General features: G+C 39.5%; 2 protein-coding genes across 4 annotated transcripts in view; one reads left to right on the plus strand and one right to left on the minus strand.

The window, feature by feature from the left end:
- Window positions 1–18790, minus strand: part of SGR2 (shoot gravitropism 2 (SGR2)) — a 28852-nt gene extending 10062 nt beyond the window's left edge. The window contains exons 1-12 of one of the 3 annotated variants that reach the window (XM_078587165.1): window positions 18740–18790; window positions 16692–16961; window positions 6707–6807; window positions 6027–6194; window positions 5201–5356; window positions 4579–4650; window positions 4369–4491; window positions 3396–3446; window positions 2617–2787; window positions 2301–2450; window positions 574–639; window positions 101–499 (exon numbers count right to left, since the gene is read on the minus strand). In XM_078587165.1, the coding sequence (XP_078443291.1) occupies window positions 101–499; window positions 574–639; window positions 2301–2450; window positions 2617–2787; window positions 3396–3446; window positions 4369–4491; window positions 4579–4650; window positions 5201–5356; window positions 6027–6194; window positions 6707–6807; window positions 16692–16944 (1710 nt within the window). In that variant the 5' untranslated portion in view covers window positions 16945–16961; window positions 18740–18790. Of the gene's footprint in view, window positions 1–100; window positions 500–573; window positions 640–2300; window positions 2451–2616; window positions 2788–3395; window positions 3447–4368; window positions 4492–4578; window positions 4651–5200; window positions 5357–6026; window positions 6195–6706; window positions 6808–16691; window positions 16972–17767; window positions 17814–18739 lie in introns of those variants that run through there. The other 2 variants (XM_078587167.1, XM_078587166.1) reach the window with 2 other exon arrangements.
- LOC144712790 (uncharacterized) lies at window positions 6965–11125 on the plus strand. Its single transcript, XM_078587105.1, has 4 exons — window positions 6965–7351; window positions 7628–7813; window positions 9407–10541; window positions 10877–11125. Exons 1-4 carry the CDS (start codon window positions 6965–6967, stop codon window positions 10903–10905), a joined length of 1737 nt encoding a protein of 578 aa, XP_078443231.1. The 3' UTR covers window positions 10906–11125.
- Window positions 18791–19334: the final 544 nt, after the last annotated feature.

Raw genomic sequence — 19334 nt, forward strand, 5'->3', positions numbered from 1 at the left:
GGGCCAATATTTTTTATGGACAAAAGTCAAAGATCTTGATCAAGATACCTATGAACGTGAACATCGTTACCGTATGACAATCAATTAAAGGGAGGGGTACCTCTTCCTCCAAGGATGAAACAATCTGATCCATTCTCTTATTGTCCCCCAGTTCATCACCATCGCTTTCACCAGCCCGGCTATCTTTCACAGGTTTTTCCTGCTGACATTCATCACATCCTTCACCAGAATCATTATCAGAACCTTCAGGAACTTCGACAGCTCCAACAGATGTCGAGGAAGGATCTTGAGTAAATGATCTCTCCTTAGAAACATGGATGCTAGTTGAAACAAAGTTCTCTAATATTTCAACATTGTCAACATTTTCATTAAGATCACATTCCATCTTTTTGGCCATTCCAGTGTAAACAACCCCAGAATTAGTTTCCTGGAAACACTCTTGATGACAAAGAATATCATAAGATAGGACACTTCCCAAAGAGTGGCCATAAATAGAGACCTGAAAGATAATTACGTTTATTAACAAGTTTTCCTCTTGGCATAAATATTTTGTAAGATTTGTTTGTTACATACCTTGCCTCTATATCCTGGGTTTCTTTTGAGGAATTTCTTGTGTAATTTATTTAACTGAGCAGAAACCTGTAGATGCAATCAACTTGTCAACTCTATTTTTGTGACTTTTAATTTAACATGACTAGAAAAACTAATTCATAAGATACACTAAACATTTATAAGCCAAAAAATGAAAAAAAAAGCGTGCCAACAATAAAATTTCAAGAACAAGAAAGGAAATTTAGAAGAGTCTTTATTATTATTTTTTGAAGAAAGATGAGTTGTTATTTATATCTTTAACTTGCTAAAGTATCGATCGCACAAGCTCAGCCGGGTGGATGTGAAGTCTGACGAGGAATGCTGGAGATCACTCCCGGGGGGGGTGCTTGCAGAGGCCGCTCGGGATGGGCAGGGACCCTCGCAGTACTCTAAGCATTATGGCTGCACTGTAACGACTTGGTATTAAGGGACGAACTGTGTCGCTGGACTTGGTATTACATGATGTGGAGCATTGTATATCCTACTGGGTTAGTAGGAAGTGAACGATGGAAAAGAGGCCAGGTAGGTCGGTCATGTATTTTTGACGATCATATATATATATATTAATTTTGGGTTGATCACCGATTTTGGGTGATCTTCCTAAGTTGTTATTAATTCAAAAAAAATATACAACTTGCTAAGTGGCTAGTTCATAGAAAACAGCATTGCCAGAGTTTATCATAAACTCAAAGGCCTAAACTTATTCAAGTCTTGATAATGGTGCCCTAATTGTATTGAATTACTATGCTTCAGTTGAATACTTTAAACAACTGACTTTTTTGTTTGATGTGATGACCTGTCAGAGCACTCGAACAGAATTAGGGGTAAAAGTAGTTGGGATAAAATATGAAATTTGAGAGTGTCATATCTAACATTAAGTCAAGTAAATAAATCTTTGTTCTGAAGAAAAGACAAGTAAATAAATTTTAGAAGAGTCGATAGCCTGATAATTAAACGATGATGATCATTTAGTCCTTTTTGAAGATGTTTATGGTAAAAAAATACTCAAATGCTTCCACAACTTTAAAACAGACCTCCGTGGCCATATTCAATAAGAAAGAAAATGCCAGTCATGCTTGAGAACTGAGCACTATATCTGAAAGGACGAACGGGAAGGGTAGTGATCAAATGGAAAGTTTAAGAACCAAAATCCATTGAAAAAATTTGGGCATCATCCTGTTCCTTGACCTGAGGCATAGGTAGAGTTTTTTTAGTTTTTCCTCTAATTGTCGGAACATCAGATAAGGATTTCCAAAACATTGGTCCAGATATTGCCCGAGGATCAATTCATCACTTAGAACATGTGTACAAACTTTTATTTATCATTCACAGAGTCACAAAGTTCTGACTCAAAATGATGAGAATGGTTTCGATTCTTCATTTAAGAAAAAAAAAATTACGAGACTCTATCACACCAGAATTTGGCAATGAAAATATTAATATCACCAAAATCTGTAAAAATGATCTGTTTCTCCATTTTCATATTTTTGCACACTGGGTCAATGATTGAAACATATAAAAAGTAAGAGTAGTTAATGCATAACTCCAGGGGAAATGAACTTTTTTTCTTTGTATATTGGATTGATTGATCAAAATTCATTAACTCAAGACAAAATACGACTATCATGTTTATCCAGTCAGTATTCCGAATGTACTTCCGATAAAAATGTGCTTTCATAAGAAAATGAAGCAAGAAGATGATGAATTACCGAATCAATAATATCTTGGCAGTATATGGGGCTCAAATAGTATAGAACATCATGAACAGTTGCACTTAGTGTCACACGCAAGCCTCGAACGCCATCTAAAGTGATCTTCTCAACAGCACTTTCGCCACTAAGATGCAGTCCTCTTCTCCACTAAGTAAATAAATATTTATCACAGATTAGGATATATGTTTAAAAATGATAACCAAGAGGAAACATCAACAATCAGCTTTTTTCCATTCAGGTTTGTAAATAAGGATAATTTGAAAGTGCAAACAATTGTACAAAAACATAAAGTGTAGGGTGGTCACATGTTTACCTGGCAGGGGATAAAAAGGACTCTTTGCATGCTTCGCTGGTAAGGAGACAGGTGCGTTTCAGCAAGACCCGCAGCCATTTGACGAAAATCACCAACATCGTCCACCAAGTTAGCTTTTTCCATACTTTGTCCAATCCCATGAACCATAAAAACAAGGTGACCCACTGGAACCTGTAGAGACAAGGAAATATTTCTTTTAATTTTTTTCATATTTTTAAATATACCTTGAGGAAGTCCAACAAGTATTGCTTAAGGGTTAATATATGGGCAAAGCCCATTATTTTAACCTTTATTTATACAGGCCATACGTGAATCATTAGCATTAGTATTTTCTGGAAAGCCCTAGTCATTGGGTGGTGTCTAAAGCATCCAGAGAATCAAGCTTTTACTGTGAGATTTACAGTTCATACTTGATTTTACTGTGTACAATTGTAAGCTCGCAATTAGACTGTATTGATCTTATTCTCAACTTACGTGAGATTAAATATTTAAAAGAGAGACCTGACCAAGGAAACTTAGACTCCCCATAATAATAGAAAGTATTATGTTGAAAACAACAGAAACAAGAAATGACAAGAAACTTCAGCTTATTTTCTTAGGCTTTTCCTTCAGCTGTGAAGGTAATCTTTTGAAAATTGTCAAGTGCAAAGTTGAAAGTCATTCATGGGTCACCTTTAAAGGAAAATAACTTAATCTTCACAATTAAGATTTAAAATACTAAAATGAACATGGAGGGAAAATCATTGATCAAAGGTAATGGCATGTGTTTGGAGGAAGACCTGAGAACAGTAATCATCCATCTCCTCCTCCTTCTGTTGACGTAGCTCATCCTTTATACAAGAAAAATAAAATGAAGAATGTCTTGCTCAATCTACAGGATATGTTAAACTAAATAGGCACTCATAAATGTAGAAAAAGTATACCTACAGTTTAAATGCATCATATCCACAACATGGAAATTGGACTAATAATCAGGAGTGAGATTTTTATGCCACAAAAACAAAAATCTTAACACTTTTAACCATCAATGAATGCAAAGAGAAATGATTTAAGAATGAGAATTTTTAACAATCTATTGTAATGATCCCCATGGAGATCCAACAAAATCAAGAAATGGGACGAGGGGTAGAGAGGAGAATAGGAGAGATGGAAGAGGTAAGAGAGAAGAAGAGAGAGTGATTGGCGAACAAACTCTCAAGAACCTCTGAATCGGGAGTTCTTGCCCTCACGAAAGCCGAATACAGCTACTCGTGCCAAGAAACCACAGGGTAGTCATTCATCAAAAGTCCCTCTTAATGACCTTACAAGGGGGTATTTATAACCCTACAATTTCAAGAATCAGTTATCTCATCAGGACTCTAACATCTATTCCCCCTAGTAAGCCCACTAGGGGCATTCTTGTCTTTGCATCATCGTCTCACAATTCTCTTCAAGTATGTAGCCCTCCTCATTCGAGGCAGGACATGAAGTTACAAGTTAGTGTTTCCCCTTGGTATCTACTCTCTCACTCCACGACGTCCACTCCGCCGGGTCTCTTTCCATCAGGTGACGCCCACTCTGCCACTCCTCTGTCGCCCTTGTCCCCCTCAGCATTGTCTAACCCGCCAGGGTCACTTCTTTCTCCCTTCCATCTCGATATGTTCCCCATTGGGGATCCTATCAGAAATCACTTTTTAAAATCATTTATCAATTAATTAGCATGATCAGAATTCGACGATCTGCAACGGCGATTTTACTCTACATAAAACGGACCTGAGTTGGTTTTGTTGAGTCTAATGATGAAAACCCTCGTTTGAGTTTAACAGTGTTTCCTCTGCTTGCAACCAACCATGCCTCCCATGAGTCATCTTCACCGGTGAAAAGCGCATGTGAACCCTAGAAAAGATACGAGATAAGCCGCTAAGTAAATATTTAACTCAGTTTTTATGCACGCGGCAAAACAGTAGACAAAAATTGAAGTACCTCCGAAAAACCCTGAACATCAACTCGGGCAGCAAAGAGGCCAGATGGCTGAAATGATCGTCTTTGCCATACCTACACTAAAGGAACCTCCACAACTCTTAGTGTTGCATTACATGCTAATGTTCACCATATATTTTCCTCATAATCATGTAAAATTGCAAACTTTTGTTTCTTCATTCACTATTCTAAATATTTCCCCCATCCGATGTAGTAGTAGGGCCATGCAACCCAAAGAAGAGAGATGTTTTTTTTCCTCTTAACAACCTTGATTGGCGCATAATTTACTATAGAGGCAGCCCAAATTCTAATTAAGCATATTCAGATATCGCGCCACTCTATACGTGATGAAAGCTACTTCAAAATGATATCAATTTATCCAGTATCCTAATAAAATTGATTCTTCTTAAAAGCTACCACAGCTTCTGTAATTTCGAAAACCAACAAACCCATTATATTATGGCTCCACGAGGGAGAAATTCCCTTTGCTGGGAAAACATGACTTTCATCAACAACATGGCGTTAAAGGACATGGTTGTTGTTGGAATACATTTGAATGTACAGAACCAAGAACTTTGAAGATAAGTCAGATAAACCAGAAATATTTGACTCATGCCAATGTTACCTTACGATGATATGAGACCTCCAACTGTTCGGATATATCTTCACGGAGTGGAAGCCAATCAAGACTCCCTTTGCGAGCATACCAGTGTCCCCTGAGAACACGCCTATTCTCACCACTCCAGTAGACTGGGAAGCAATGCCTCTTTGCTAAATCAACCTGTTATATCCATAGAAAATTTTGCAAAACTGAGAGGGATAAAAACATCACGACAAATCCTTGATATTTCATGATGTTTTTGGCTACATTTTGTCTAAATATTTATAAGTTGTCAGATATTTCTTAGACATCGTGCTGTCACCAATTGGAAGATAATAACAAGGTCAAATAATAAATAATTTAATAAATAGCTAAAGGGATACCATATGGGAAACAGAATAACAGAAGAGCTAGAAGAGAAAATAATAGAAATGGATGACGAACAGTGCAACATCTGGGAACAACTTTGGTGAGAAGATCCTTTATCCTGGCACAGCCGGCCATGATATAAACAACCATAGCCTTGGCTATCTCTAGATAACATACCAAGCAGTTTTATTATGCTCAGAAATCAAATAAATTAATGTGGCCTCTTGGCCGACCAAATTGGGTCTGATTCACATTGTATTCAGAACATCTTCACAGACTCATGATTTTTCTTTCTTTTGCACCATATGATACATATTCCAAAATTTCTGAACCCAGCGCTTCCAATAAAAAAATATTTCAAAAAACATTATGCCCATTAAATGCATTTTTCAATGAGATTGAATGATGCCTTGAGGAGAAACAGAGGAACAGAATCAATTCCTTGTTAAGAATACTTCTGAATGTTGACTTTTAAAGATACCTCATATAGCCCTCCTTTTACAGGCACACCCACTCGCTCTTCATCTGAAGGAAATGATTTTTCTGCTTGAGTATCAAAAACGTCTTCAGAATTTCTAAGAGAACCTTTTGGTCCTGAGCTGCATTCTGCATATTCTCTCCACCAATACGAAAGTAACTCTTCTTCCCTCTGAGTTGATAGTGGATAAAAATAAATTAGAGGCCATATCATTACAAGATGGAAGATTTCCCGGAGCAGTGAAATAGCAAGTAAAATGTACATAGAAGTAAAATGTAGAAAAGAAACACTAGAAAAAGTAAAGAAGATATAATATGGAAGGAAATCATTATTTAGGTAATGTTACCGGACATATTTCCAAAAGTGCATGTGAACATTTAATACTGTGATACTAAACTTAAGACCAAAGAGTTAGGAACACAACAACACAACAGCATTTATTTATTATTTTTCTCTTATTTTCAGCCATATAATTTCCGAAAGTAAGTGTAAACCACCATCTCATTACAGTGCTTGAAATGGAGTAACACAGAATATCTTACAAAAGAATAAAATAAGTGGAATCAACCAGTCATAATCATGAAAGGAACACATCATAATCATTCAAACAATATTTATAGAGCAGTAAGTTATAAATGATATCATTACAATGTCACAAATACAGCACATTAAAAAAAAGTCACCTGCAAGAACGAAGCTTCCAGTGCGAGAGAGTCTCTGACACTGAATCTGAAGTAATCACTTTTTCCCACTACCTCTGTTCGTGGAATTGAAGCAGCAAGCTCTATCCAGGGAATTCCGACAAAATAAAGATGAAAGTGGTTATACTTAAATTTGCACTTTTTATTCATCAAATATTTTATAACCAAACTTTTTGGAAGCATGGGAATGGTTAAAAATATGATATGAAGTAATGAATTCATTAATTTTGTGGAGAGGGCATGGTCATGAAAGTGCTACGAGATATGTACAGCACGCGTTTGAATTGGGAGCTGCGATCGAGGCCAATCAGAGGAGCTTCCGGCTTTTGGCAGGGATTGGGCCAAATTTTCCAGCAAAGCCAAGGGTTATTTTTACCCAAATTAGGGGATGGAGCGTATTTTCGCTATTGGCTTGATGACTGGTCCACAGGGGGTCCGATGCAGGAAGTTTTCCCTCGGCTATTCGCATTGGCTAGGAGCCCACAAGCCTCGGTGAGAGATTGTTGGGACGGCACATGGAATCCATGCTTGCAGGATGCACTGTCTAAACAGAGAGTGGAAGATCTCCTGAACATGCAACAGAAAATAGCAGACCAAAGGCCCGTGTATGGGATAAGGGACAGTTGGGTATGGAGGGGAGCCCAGTGGTCAGTTTGAGAGGCGTATGAGCAGATCCGAGGTGGTACGACAGAAGATGCAGACTTTAAACACACATATAAATGCCTATGGAAACAGAAGGTACCGTTGAAAGTCAGAATTTTTGGTTGGCTGCTTATTATGAGTCGAGTTATGACACGTACTCTCCAAAGGCGCATGATCCCAGACACGCCAATTGCGTGTCCCATGTGCGGCCGTGGAGAGGAAGAATGTTCTCACCTGTTTTTTGAGTGTCCTTTTGCGCAGGCCATTTGGATAGCACATCAGCTGAGAGGGGTGGACGTAACGTCAGATGATGCGTGCTGGAAGTCCCTAAGGAGGAGGGCGGATAGCGGACGGTCGAGCTGGGGAAACGTTCTTGCGGTGCTTTGGACGTTGTGGCTTCACCGCAACGAGGTGGTAATTAAGGGGAAGGCTGCATCTCTGGAATCGGTGCTACATGATGTAGGGAAATGTATATCCTACTGCTTCAATAAGACATAACGGAGGGAAAAGGGACCCGGTGGGCCGGGCATGTACTATGTCACGATCATATATGTTAATAGTATTTCTGGTTGACCACCGAGTTCCGGGTGGTCTTCCCTCTTTTAATTCAAAAAAAAAAATTTGTGGAGCTGATATATGAATCTTCAAAAATACCTAATTTAATTTTATTATGCTTTACGTATCGGTCTAGTGTTTTCCTCTTTTATGGAATAAAGTGAATTCAGTTAGTTCTTCATTCAGAATCATTTATACGCACTGAACAAGTATTCATGTCAAGAACTGATTCCAAAGTTCTACTTCTGTTTAATGCAATAGTGAACGTAACAACTGTTTTATATTTCACCAACGAAATTTAGAAACAATTGCGCTACGAGTAATTTTCATAGCATGAGAACAAGTGAAGATTACCGAAAGAACAGTGTCTCAATCAACTAAATGAGTTCCATGAGTTCTTTAAGGATGTTATTTGCATCTCTCTTGTTGCTCTCAACTCACAGTGTGGCGAGGCTACCATCAAGATTCCCACTGAGCTGGATATCATCCGGTGATATCAAGATACCCAGGAGTTACACTAGAGGTAGAGAAGACTATCTGATAGACCTGATAGTCTAAGTCAGACAGAGTAAGCGTCACCATAGAAATAAAAAATAAATAAGAAAGGAAAAAAATAAGAATAACCCATAATAACACTCCCTCACAAGCTGCAGAGTGGTTATCATCCAAAGCGCACTTTGATACATGTCTTGGAATCTTGAGGCAGAAAGGCCCTTGGCAGAAATATCATCATGCTGTCGAGATGAGGGAATGTATGCTGTTCATGATTGGTCTGTCCCGAGGTTTTCTTCAGTTAAATGAGGAGCCACTTCAAGGTGCTTGACGGGAACTTATAGAGGTTCATAATAAAGAAATCCTGATAACAGATATTAGAACATCTGAATCCCTACTCAGTGTTTGAACAACCTGACACACCCTTTGTCTTTTCTCCATGTGATTAGCTTGCCCCAAACCTGGAGTAAAGTGACAATCAATTTGAGAGCCTTCAGAATCGACATCTGTTTAGACTTCCATGTGCAATGCCCAATTGCGCTTTGTTAAACATCTAATTTCATCCTTTTCTATTTTGACACACATGTAAAAAGGTGGGCCATGAGTTATAAATGGCCCACCTATCTCTCTCCTACTTTCTCTTCCTTTTTCCTTTCTCTTTTCCTTCTTTTTCTTTCTTTTTCTATCGCTCCCCAAAGAATGACCTTTTTGCCCCTTAAAATAGCCGTTGGGGCAACGGCTATATGACCGTTGCCCCCAACGGCTATCTTGAGAAAGGACTTAGCCTATAAAGGAAAGTCTTTCCCAACCTGTTTATATGTGAGTTTTTTCCCCTTTTCTCTGTATCAAAAATCTCAATAAACTTCTTCTGCATCTTTCTCATTTGTCTCAAAAAGGCCTCATTTGTCCTATCTGTTCCCAAAGGCAGAATTCTCTGCATTCTTCACATGGTATCAGAGCGAGGTTGATTCATTCAATCTTCCCTGACGAAAGGAGCTCCATAGTCTGCAAGTCTGCAAGTCTGCAAGCAAGTTCTATCATCATATGGGAAAAAAGGCTGCTTCCAGGAAAGTTTCCAAGCAGGCCAAAGCTTCTGCATACAGCTCGGAAGAAGAATCCTCTGCAGACGAAGTGCTTCATATATATGATTATACTAAGAACAGACTGGTCATACCAGATCTGGATCTTAAGTATGATGGTACAAACGGATATAGTTGGATGAAATTGACCGAAAGGTCACTGGTCGCCGCCTTCATGGGTGACCATCTTACTGATGATTCACCACCTACCGATAGGCTCAGATTGAAGCTTTGGCGCGCAGAAGAAGCATACATCACCAACTGGATGGTGAGAAATATGGAGGTAGAACAAAGAAATCAGTATTATCTAATGGATGTTGTTGCAGATATATGGAGGGAAATCCGTAAATCCTGTGCAGAAATGCAAAACGATTGGAGGGTGTATGACCTCCTTCTTCAAGTAAAGTTCATCCGGCAGAAGGAATTATCAGTAGCTTCATATGCGTCCCAACTCAAGGCAATATGGAGGGAAATTGATCAGCTATGGCCAGTCTCAATTCAGAATCTCGAGTACTGGCAAAGGGAGATTAAAGTAAGAACACTTACCTTCCTCATGGGCTTAAATTCTGAATATGAAAGTCTCCGATCCCAGCTAATCCATCGGGAGAAATTCCCTACATTGGAAGAAGCGATCTCGGAGGCAACAAGTGCCGATTGTAGAAAGAAGATCAAGCCGCCAGAAGGCCAAAAGCAACAATTATCGACTGAGCCCTCTGTCTCAGTAGCACATGCCGCTAAAAAAGAAGAGTCAAGAGAAAAATCGTCTAAGCACGTGTCTAAGGAAGCAACCGGCACAGAACCCGTAGTCTGCGCCTACTGCACCAAGCCAGGACATCATATTAAGGAGTGCCGGAAGCTGGCATGGAAGGAAGACCTCAAAAAGAAAGGGTTATGGAACCCAGGAGCAAAGAATAAAGCCTACGTTGCATCCTCCAGCAGTCAAGTGGGAGAAGCACCAAAGAAAGAAGAAGGAGATATTCAAAAGCTCATAGCTGAAGAAGTCGAGAAGGTATTCAAGAAATTCAGCTCCACGTCTCTCGCCCAATCAGGTGAATATAAAAGTATTGCATTTACTACATATGAAAATCTTCAACCAGAATCTCATGGATGGATAGTAGATTCTGGAGCCACAGATCACATGTCACCTGATAAATCATGCTTTGAGGAATATAAAGTAATAGATGATAATCATGTTGTCTTTACTGCCAATGGTGGGATTCTAAAAGTGGCAGGAATTGGGAAAATAAAGATTAAAGATGTATTACTACAAAGTGCTCTTCATGTACCAGGACTTAAAGCCAACTTGTTGTCACTACAACGACTAGTGGACGACACAGGTTGGAGATTTATATTTGACTCATCTAACTGTTTTTTGTGTGAAAAGGAAACCGGCCAGAAGACTTTATCTGCTAGAAGGCAAGGGGGACTCCTGCTAGTGGACGGACTAGAAGGACAGAGGACTCTGAAGATGGTTCTCAACACTCAGTCAAGAAACAGTATTTTCTTACTGCACAGGAGACTTGGACACCCTTCCTTTCATCTTCTGAAACAAGTGTACCCTGATTTGTTTAAAAACATTGATATCCAAAGATTGGTTTGTGAGTCTTGTCAATTTGCCAAGCATAGAAGATCTCATTTTCAAGAACTGATCATAGGAAGAAATTTCCATTCGATATGGTTCATAGTGACGTTTGGGGTCCTTGTTCTACTACAGGAAGATCGCAGCACCGATGGTTTATAATCTTTGTGGATGATTACTCAAGATATTCCTGGATCTACCTGCTTAAACACAAATCAGAAGTCCCAACCGTGATCATCCGATTCATCGAGTTGATCAATAACCAGTTTGGGAAAAGGGTTAGAATACTTCGATCTGATAATGCAAGGGAGTATTTCAGTTCTGAAGTTAATCAATACACGAATGATCATGGAATTATCCATGAATCCTCATGTGTGAAAACTCCTCAGCAAAATGGACTTGCTGAAAGAAAGATTGGGCACATTATGTCTTCAGCCAGATCTCTATTATTTCAAGGGAACTGCCCCAAGACTTATTGGAGTGATGCTGTGGCTACTGCTGTACATCTTATCGACCGAACGCCATCTAGAACCCTGTCATTACTGTCACCGATTGATCTATTAGCCTCAAGTCACCCAGAATTATCTCTTCATACAAATTTGGTTGCTAAAGTATTTGGGTGTGTAGCATATGTTTATTCCCACTTTGCAGGAAAATTGGACTCCAGAGCTTTCAAGTGCATTTTTGTGGGGTATTCATCTACTCAGAAAGGTTATGTGTGTTACCATCCTCTTACTAAGAAAACATTTGTTACACAGACGTGAAGTTTGATGAATACAGCATGTTCTACAATGAGGACATCGATCTGACTGTTATTTGGAAGTAAATGAAACAGGAACAGATTTAGATACGGAAAATCTGGGATTTAATCCATCTGAAAATTCCTCTTCAGCTATGGATCGGCGGAAACGGCTGAGGACAATCCAGAGTTAGATGGAGAACAAGAGTTTACTCAGATGGAGAACGAGGAAGATACTCATGAAGACCTTTCGCACCAGCTAATCAAGGTTGGTCTATTGCCATCAGCAAGGGTACTCGGGAATGCCGCAGTAAGAAATTATATCCCATATGCAATTATGTGTCTTATGATCGTCTGTCCTCAGGTTACAGAAAGATTGTTCAGGTACTACTGACCACTGTCATTCCAAGAAATGTTCAAGAAGCTATGTCTCAAGCCGAATGGAAAACTGCTATGGATGACGAAATGTTGGCATTAAGGAAGAATGGTACATGGGATATGGGCCCACTCCCAGAAGGAAAGAAATTGGTTGGTAGCAGATGGGTATATACGATTAAATATAATTCAGATGGCTCTATTGCAAGGTATAAAGCTCGACTGGTGGCCAGAGGATATACCCAGTCTTATGGAATAGACTATCATGAGACATTCGCTCCAGTCGCCAAGCTGAATACAGTAAGATTAGTAATTGCACTTGCAGCCATGCATCAGTGGGATCTTTCGCAATTTGATGTTAAAAATGCATTCCTACATGGAGAACTGCAAGAAGAGGTATATATGGCTCCTCCCCCCGGTTATCTATTGCATGAAAACTCATCATATGTGTGTCGCTTAAAGAAATCTCTGTATGGATTAAAGCAATCCCCAAGAGCATGGTTTGAGAAATTTTCATCTACTCTCATATCAGTTGGATACTCACAAAGTGAGGGTGATCATACCCTATTCTTCAAACATGGCCAAGACTCCAAACTGGCTATTTTAATCGTCTATGTTGATGATATTATCGTTACTGGCAACGATATCAAGGAAATTGGAAATCTAAAGCGTCATCTGACCAGCAACTTTGATATTAAATCTTTAGGTCAACTCACTTATTTTCTTGGTATTGAAGTAGCTTATTCCAGGATCGGCATTGTCCTATCTCAACACAAGTACGTCCTGGATCTACTCAAGGATACAGGTAAATTGGATTGTAAGCCAGTAAGCACTCCAGTGGATACAAATGTCAAACTTCAAGCCAAGCAGAGCGACAAGGACGACCCCATCGATAAGACATCATTTCAGAGATTGATTGGCAGATTACTCTATCTAAACCACACAAGACCAGATATATCCTTTGCTGTGAACTCTTTAAGTCAGTATATGTCAGATCCACGACAGTCTCATCAGACAGCAGCTGACTGTATTCTCTCCTATTTGAAAGGGACAATTGGGAAGGGTCTTCTATTTCAGGCAGGGGGAGACCCTACGGTTAAAATCTTCACCGATTCAGATTATGCAAGCTCTCTGGATGATAGTCGATCTACATCTGGATACTGCAGTTTTTTGGGAAGAAATTTAATCACCTGGCGTAGCAAGAAGCAGCGGGAAGTCTCAATATCGAGTGCTGAAGCAGAACTCAGGGCTTTAAAGAAAGGTGTTTGCGAAGGAATGTGGCTTAACGATATTCTAACTGATTTAAAACTCATTCCTCCAAAGCCAATCATCTTATATTCTGACAGTCAATCAGCTATTGCTATGGCCAAGAACCCCGTGCATCATGATCGTACGAAGCATGCAAGAATTGACAGACACTACATCAAAGAGAAGATTAATTCTGGACTCATCAGTCCAGAATACATACCATCACCGCAACAGGTGGCTGACATTCTGACCAAAGGACTACCAGGAAGACAGTTTCAAGATTTGGCGTCCAAGTTGGGCATGATTAACATCTATGCCCAACTTGAGGGGGAGTGTTAAACATCTAATTTCATCCTTTTCTATTTTGACACACATGTAAAAAGGTGGGCCATGAGTTATAAATGGCCCACCTATCTCTCTCCTACTTTCTCTTCCTTTTTCCTTTCTCTTTTCCTTCTTTTTCTTTCTTTTTCTATCGCTCCCCAAAGAATGACCTTTTTGCCCCTTAAAATAGCCGTTGGGGCAACGGCTATATGACCGTTGCCCCCAACGGCTATCTTGAGAAAGGACTTAGCCTATAAAGGAAAGTCTTTCCCAACCTGTTTATATGTGAGTTTTTTCCCCTTTTCTCTGTATCAAAAATCTCAATAAACTTCTTCTGCATCTTTCTCATTTGTCTCAAAAAGGCCTCATTTGTCCTATCTGTTCCCAAAGGCAGAATTCTCTGCATTCTTCACACGCTTAAATAGAGTTCCCCCTTCACAATATAATAAGCCACTGCTGAGGATATATCGCAGAAAAAAGAGGTGCAAGCCAAGCTCTGCACATGTGAGCTGATGTAGCAAGTATGAGTCATTTGAATAAGAGCAGGAACTATCCTCTACATAAAAATGGGGATGTTTTCCAATTGGAGGGACCAAGAAGTTGTTTTTCTCACCATCAAGAATAGACGTAGATCTTCCGCGTCGAGAAATGCGGAAGACCGATTCAGCCCTCCTGCATCGAGTATTGGAAAGGGAAGCCGATCCAGTACGCCATAAGTGTCATTTATCCTGTTCTTAGTTCTTACAACAATCAGGCGTTGTGTTTGTCTATATGGTTCAACATTGTCTAGATTTGGATCTGAAGTCTTGTTAAAGTTTCCAGTAAGTATTACCTTGCACATACTGGATTTTATCGTTAGATTCCGTGTTGTGATATCTCTCTAAGTCCAGTTATACTATAGTGGATATCATTCGGAACGGCACTTAAAAGTAGTCACTGTTCCTCTCAGAGCATCCCAAAGTCTAAGCTCAATAAGAGATAATTTCCCTCCCATGCATGTCCAAATATCCCTCCGGCAACAGTGACTCCAAGTAAGCTGGCAGGACGCAGCCTCTTACACCGGGAATAACCCACTCCTTTGAGAAATCTCACACTAGACGCTCCTTGTTCCCAATCCACCTCATCCTCCCATAACAGAATGCCTTCCAAGGAGGAGTTCACCCTTTGATTTCACCTCCCATTCCATTTTTCAGATCACCCATTTGAATGGCGGCCTTTCCCACCCTGGCTGGATACACTTAGTCACCTTAGTCAGCATGCGTGTCATGCATGTGCTGACCAAGTAGAATTTCTGGGCTCATTTTATCTATGTCATGCCCCTTTTTCTTCTTCTTTCTCATGTACTTTCTTCATGGAGCATAGCCGACTCGTGTATTATCTCTCAGATCTCCCTTGAAGAATTTAGTTTCAAGAATTCATCACTTCCTACATCACTCGTGCTACCCAGAAGCCATTGATGAAGTGCACTGTCATCCTCCAGCCACTGATCATAGATAGGGTCAGTCAGAAGGGGTTTCTACTTCTAGAAAATGTCCTTTCTGTTTGGCTTTCAGTGAATTTGGATCTATTGATGACAGTAAGCGCCCATGTGGGCCTGACCCACACAATAGAAATAAAATGTAAACAAGAAAGGAAATACAAAATAATAACCCAATAACCTAGTCTACAACCACGTTTTTCGAAATTATCACTCACAACGAGCTAAATCAAAGTAAAGCCAGGCGTTTCACATGATATTCCCAATGTCAGCTAACAATTCCTAATGTCAATGAGCTAAATCTAACGGCTGACAATGTTCAAGCTTGTGGCCATTAGGATCAAAAAGTCTGTTATTCGGTCATTTCCCACAAGATATTCCTAATGTCAACTAACAATTGATCCTGATGACCACCCTCATTGGCAAACATGTCCTGGAGGGCCAGCCAGATACTGCCAAATTAAATTTACTAATGGAATAATCTTCAGGAAGAATCTGATGCGTCACCAGTTTTATGGTAGAGGAGAGTTAATAATAACTGAAACTTATTCCAAGCCTACAGAATAGATTTGTAAAACACAAAAACGACATTTTAGACACAATAAGGACAATATAAAAAAACTGGAAGAAACCAGGAAAGGCGCCGGTCAGTTCATTAAGGAGAAAATCTCAAATTCTTCCCGTGCAAGTAATTCCTTCTGATGTTTATCCGACTTTCAATCCACTGGTGTCTTCTTCTTTCTCAGGCTGGCACTACAGTACAATCCATCCCTTTGCCATTGTGTTCTTGAGGATCTTTGTATCTGTGAATCATCTACGGGACAGAAACACTACCCCTAGAGTCTCTGGATTGGTGGTACACAATAATATACTCACATTACCTTCTGTATCATTCTTTAAGAATTACTAGATCAACAACTAAGAAAATAAAATTATTCCATGTTTTGGGAATATGTACACATGAATTTTGTAGTGTAGTTATCAAAATCCTCACGACCAGTGTTAAATGGCTTTAGATTTCTTTATGAATTGAGGGGCAATAAATTTTTGGTTGAATGTCATACTTCTCCCATGAAATCTCTTTAAAAAAAACTTCTCCCGTGAGATTTCTTAAAAAACAAAACTTCTCCCGTGAGATTTCTTTTAAAAAAAACTTCTCCCGTGAAATTCCTTTAAAAAAAACTTCTCCCGTGAAATTTCTTTAAAAAAAACTTCTTCCATGAAATTAGGTCAAGGGAAAAAGGCAAAATAACCAGGTGTAATTACCTTATGAATAAAACCTCCAAAAAACATCACACCCTTAAAAACAAAGCCTCTGATAAGATAAGACATTTTATTGGACTTTGAATGATGAATTTCACTGATTAAATCCGACGAATATTCAGTGCTTGAACGCTGAATATACAAACTGACATAATATAAACGAGTGAAAAATAACTTGAAATATATGAACTGACCTTTTCCTGTCAATGGAACCTTGCAAAAGTACCATCGGATATCTTCCCCATCAGATGGACTCCTCGTTTGTGCTAAATACTTGTATCGGTTCTTACTATGCTCGATCACATCTTCTAACCTTGCGATGTTAGAAGGTGTGTTTTTTAATAAATCAGGTGATGTCTCTTCCAGATCAAAACATGGAGATCCAAGCCCCAAGAGTTCATCTTTGTCTTCAATTATTTCATCTTGTTCTTCGTCAGGTTTTGACATCAAGGAAACTCCAAATCCTGTAAAATACTGGGAAAATTTTAATTATCATATATTGCAAGGCGAGATTATAAAGTTGAGTGGGTGGAAATGAGAAGTTCCCGAAAATGTTATGTGGAATAAACACACAGGCATCGCAGTCATTGCTTTTTCGCTCGAAGATAAAAACATTCTTTGCAACATACAGTGTAAGTAAAACAATAAAGCATCAACTTTTTAATGCAAAAAAGAACGTACTACGACTCACTTCACTCGTGCATCGTAAATTCATCTCTCTTAACCAGTCATTTGCATAATTTGAACAGCAAGAACCTGATATGATACTGGGCCGCATTTATGAGCGTCAGCGGCCCAAGAAACATCCGCAGCCCACAAGCCCAACAGCAACCCTAACTTAAGGGGCTGGGTTGAACAGACAAGGGCAGGCAGTAACATCGTGAGTTCTTCTTCCTGTCTCTCTTCATCAGCAACTACTGGATTGCCGATTCCTAGCTCACCTCCCCAATTCCTCATCATGCAGATGTTCTTCCCTGCATCAGGCGGCCGTGTAGCCTCCTATTCTTTCCGCTCCCCTTGTACCCTCCTATTCCCCCCCCCCCCTCCCCTTTCTCTCTTCTACAGACTGATCTCTGGTCTCCCCTGACACTTGAGATTGTGATCTCGTTCCTGGGCATCGACGAAGCCCTCGGGATTGGAAACACTCTCACTTTTGCAAGAAGTCAAAAGGCGTGTTGTGGAGTTTCTTAACAGAACCATCTAAAAAAATTCAACTTGAATCGATAATCTCGTTTAAACTAAAACTTTTACAAGTTTCTCAGAGCGATACCTTCATGTCAATAATTCCGTTTCATTTGTCAAAGGTCTCATCAGCTAATAATTCTCAATCGATGTTCTATGCAAATCATGCAAGAGTTCACAATATTCATGTCAGCCACCGATTGAAAATAAACCCAAGCAGAACAACGCGAGGAAGATAATACAAAAAAAGACGCTAAATACTAAAAACAGGAACGCGAACAAATTCTCCGAGCAGTGGGCAACAGCTGAACAGGAAGAAGATTAGCATTTTGTGGAATCAAAGATACATGCTTAGTTGAACAGCAAGAAACATTGAAAAAAAAAACCTCAATTCGAATAGATAACTCGGTTGAAATTAAAAGTTCCAGTAGTTTGTCTGAGCGATGTCTCCATGTCGACAATGCCCTTTAACATGGCTCATTCGGTAATAAGTCTCATTCGATGTTATGAACCAGTAGTTCATGATATTCATTTCAGCTACCGATTGAAAGTAAACTCAAGCAGAGCAACGCACGGAAGACAATACAAAAAAAAAGCGCCAAATCCTGAAAACCGAGAAACGCGAGCAAATTCTCCGAGCAGTAGTCTACAGCTGAACAGGAAGGAGATTAGCATTTCCTGGAATCGAAGATACCTGCGTAATCGATCAGGAAGAACCATTTCTTAAAAAAACGTCAATTTGAATGGATAAATCGGTTGAAATGAAAAGTTCTACAAGTTTGTCAGAGCGATGTCTTCATATCGATGATTCCCTTCGACATGTCGATAATAAGTCTCAATCGATGACCCATGCAAATCATGCTAGAGTTCCCCATCTTCATTTCAGTCACCGATTGAAAATAAACCAAAGCAGAGCGACGCAAAGAAGATTACACAAAAAAAAGACGCCAAATCCGAAAAACCGAGAAACGCGATCAAATTCTCCGAGCTGGAAAGGAAGAAGATTATCATTTTTTCAAGAATCGAATGAACTTTCAACCGATTAGAAATTCGAAATTACCCCAACGTCGATCGCCTCTCCGAGATCGGCGAAAGCTCCTTTGATCGATAATGGCGGTTTTCAAAGCGCGAACGACTACTTAAAGAAGAGGGCACAAAATATATTTAGTTTAAATTAAGTGGCTTTTCTGTAATTATAACCACGTGGCGTTAACCGAATCCAGGGTCTTTGGACTGGTAGTTACAAAAATAACATTTAATCCTCGTAACACCTGGAATTGTGCCACGGGGCCGATTCCCAGGAATCCGAATATAATTCCAGATTCCTCAACATATGAGGAAATTATGGATTTATGTAATTACATAATTGAGCTGTCTCAATTAGGAGATTCTGGACTTCTGTAATTACATAATTGTGCAATTGTAGATGTGTGCAATATAATTTTGCGTAATTAATTAATTAATTAATCGTGCTCTGGGCTCAATGCCTGCTCATAATGGAGCTCGTCTCCCGGGCTCTGCTTTCACTTGCTCTTGGGCCGTAGCCTCCTGCTCGCCCGCCTGTAGGCAAACATTTTGGCCTGCGGAGGAGGTTAACATAAATTTCAAACTATGTTTCTTTGCATTATGTCCTCTGTTTGAGCTGAAATTTTGTG

Source organism: Wolffia australiana, chromosome 15, assembly GCF_029677425.1.
Source record: "Wolffia australiana isolate 7733 chromosome 15, ASM2967742v1".
NCBI classification, from domain to species: domain Eukaryota; kingdom Viridiplantae; phylum Streptophyta; class Magnoliopsida; order Alismatales; family Araceae; genus Wolffia; species Wolffia australiana.

Excerpts from the sequence above, each read along its gene's own strand:
- LOC144712790 (XM_078587105.1), top strand. The coding sequence starts at position 6,965 with ATGGTCATGAAAGTGCTACGAGATATGTACAGCACGCGTTTGAATTGG. Across the intron at positions 7,352-7,627 it reads ATGGGATAAGGGACAGTTGG|GCCATTTGGATAGCACATCA; the intron begins GTATGGAGGGGA and ends CCTTTTGCGCAG. Across the intron at positions 10,542-10,876 it reads CACGTCTCTCGCCCAATCAG|GAAACCGGCCAGAAGACTTT; the intron begins GTGAATATAAAA and ends TTGTGTGAAAAG.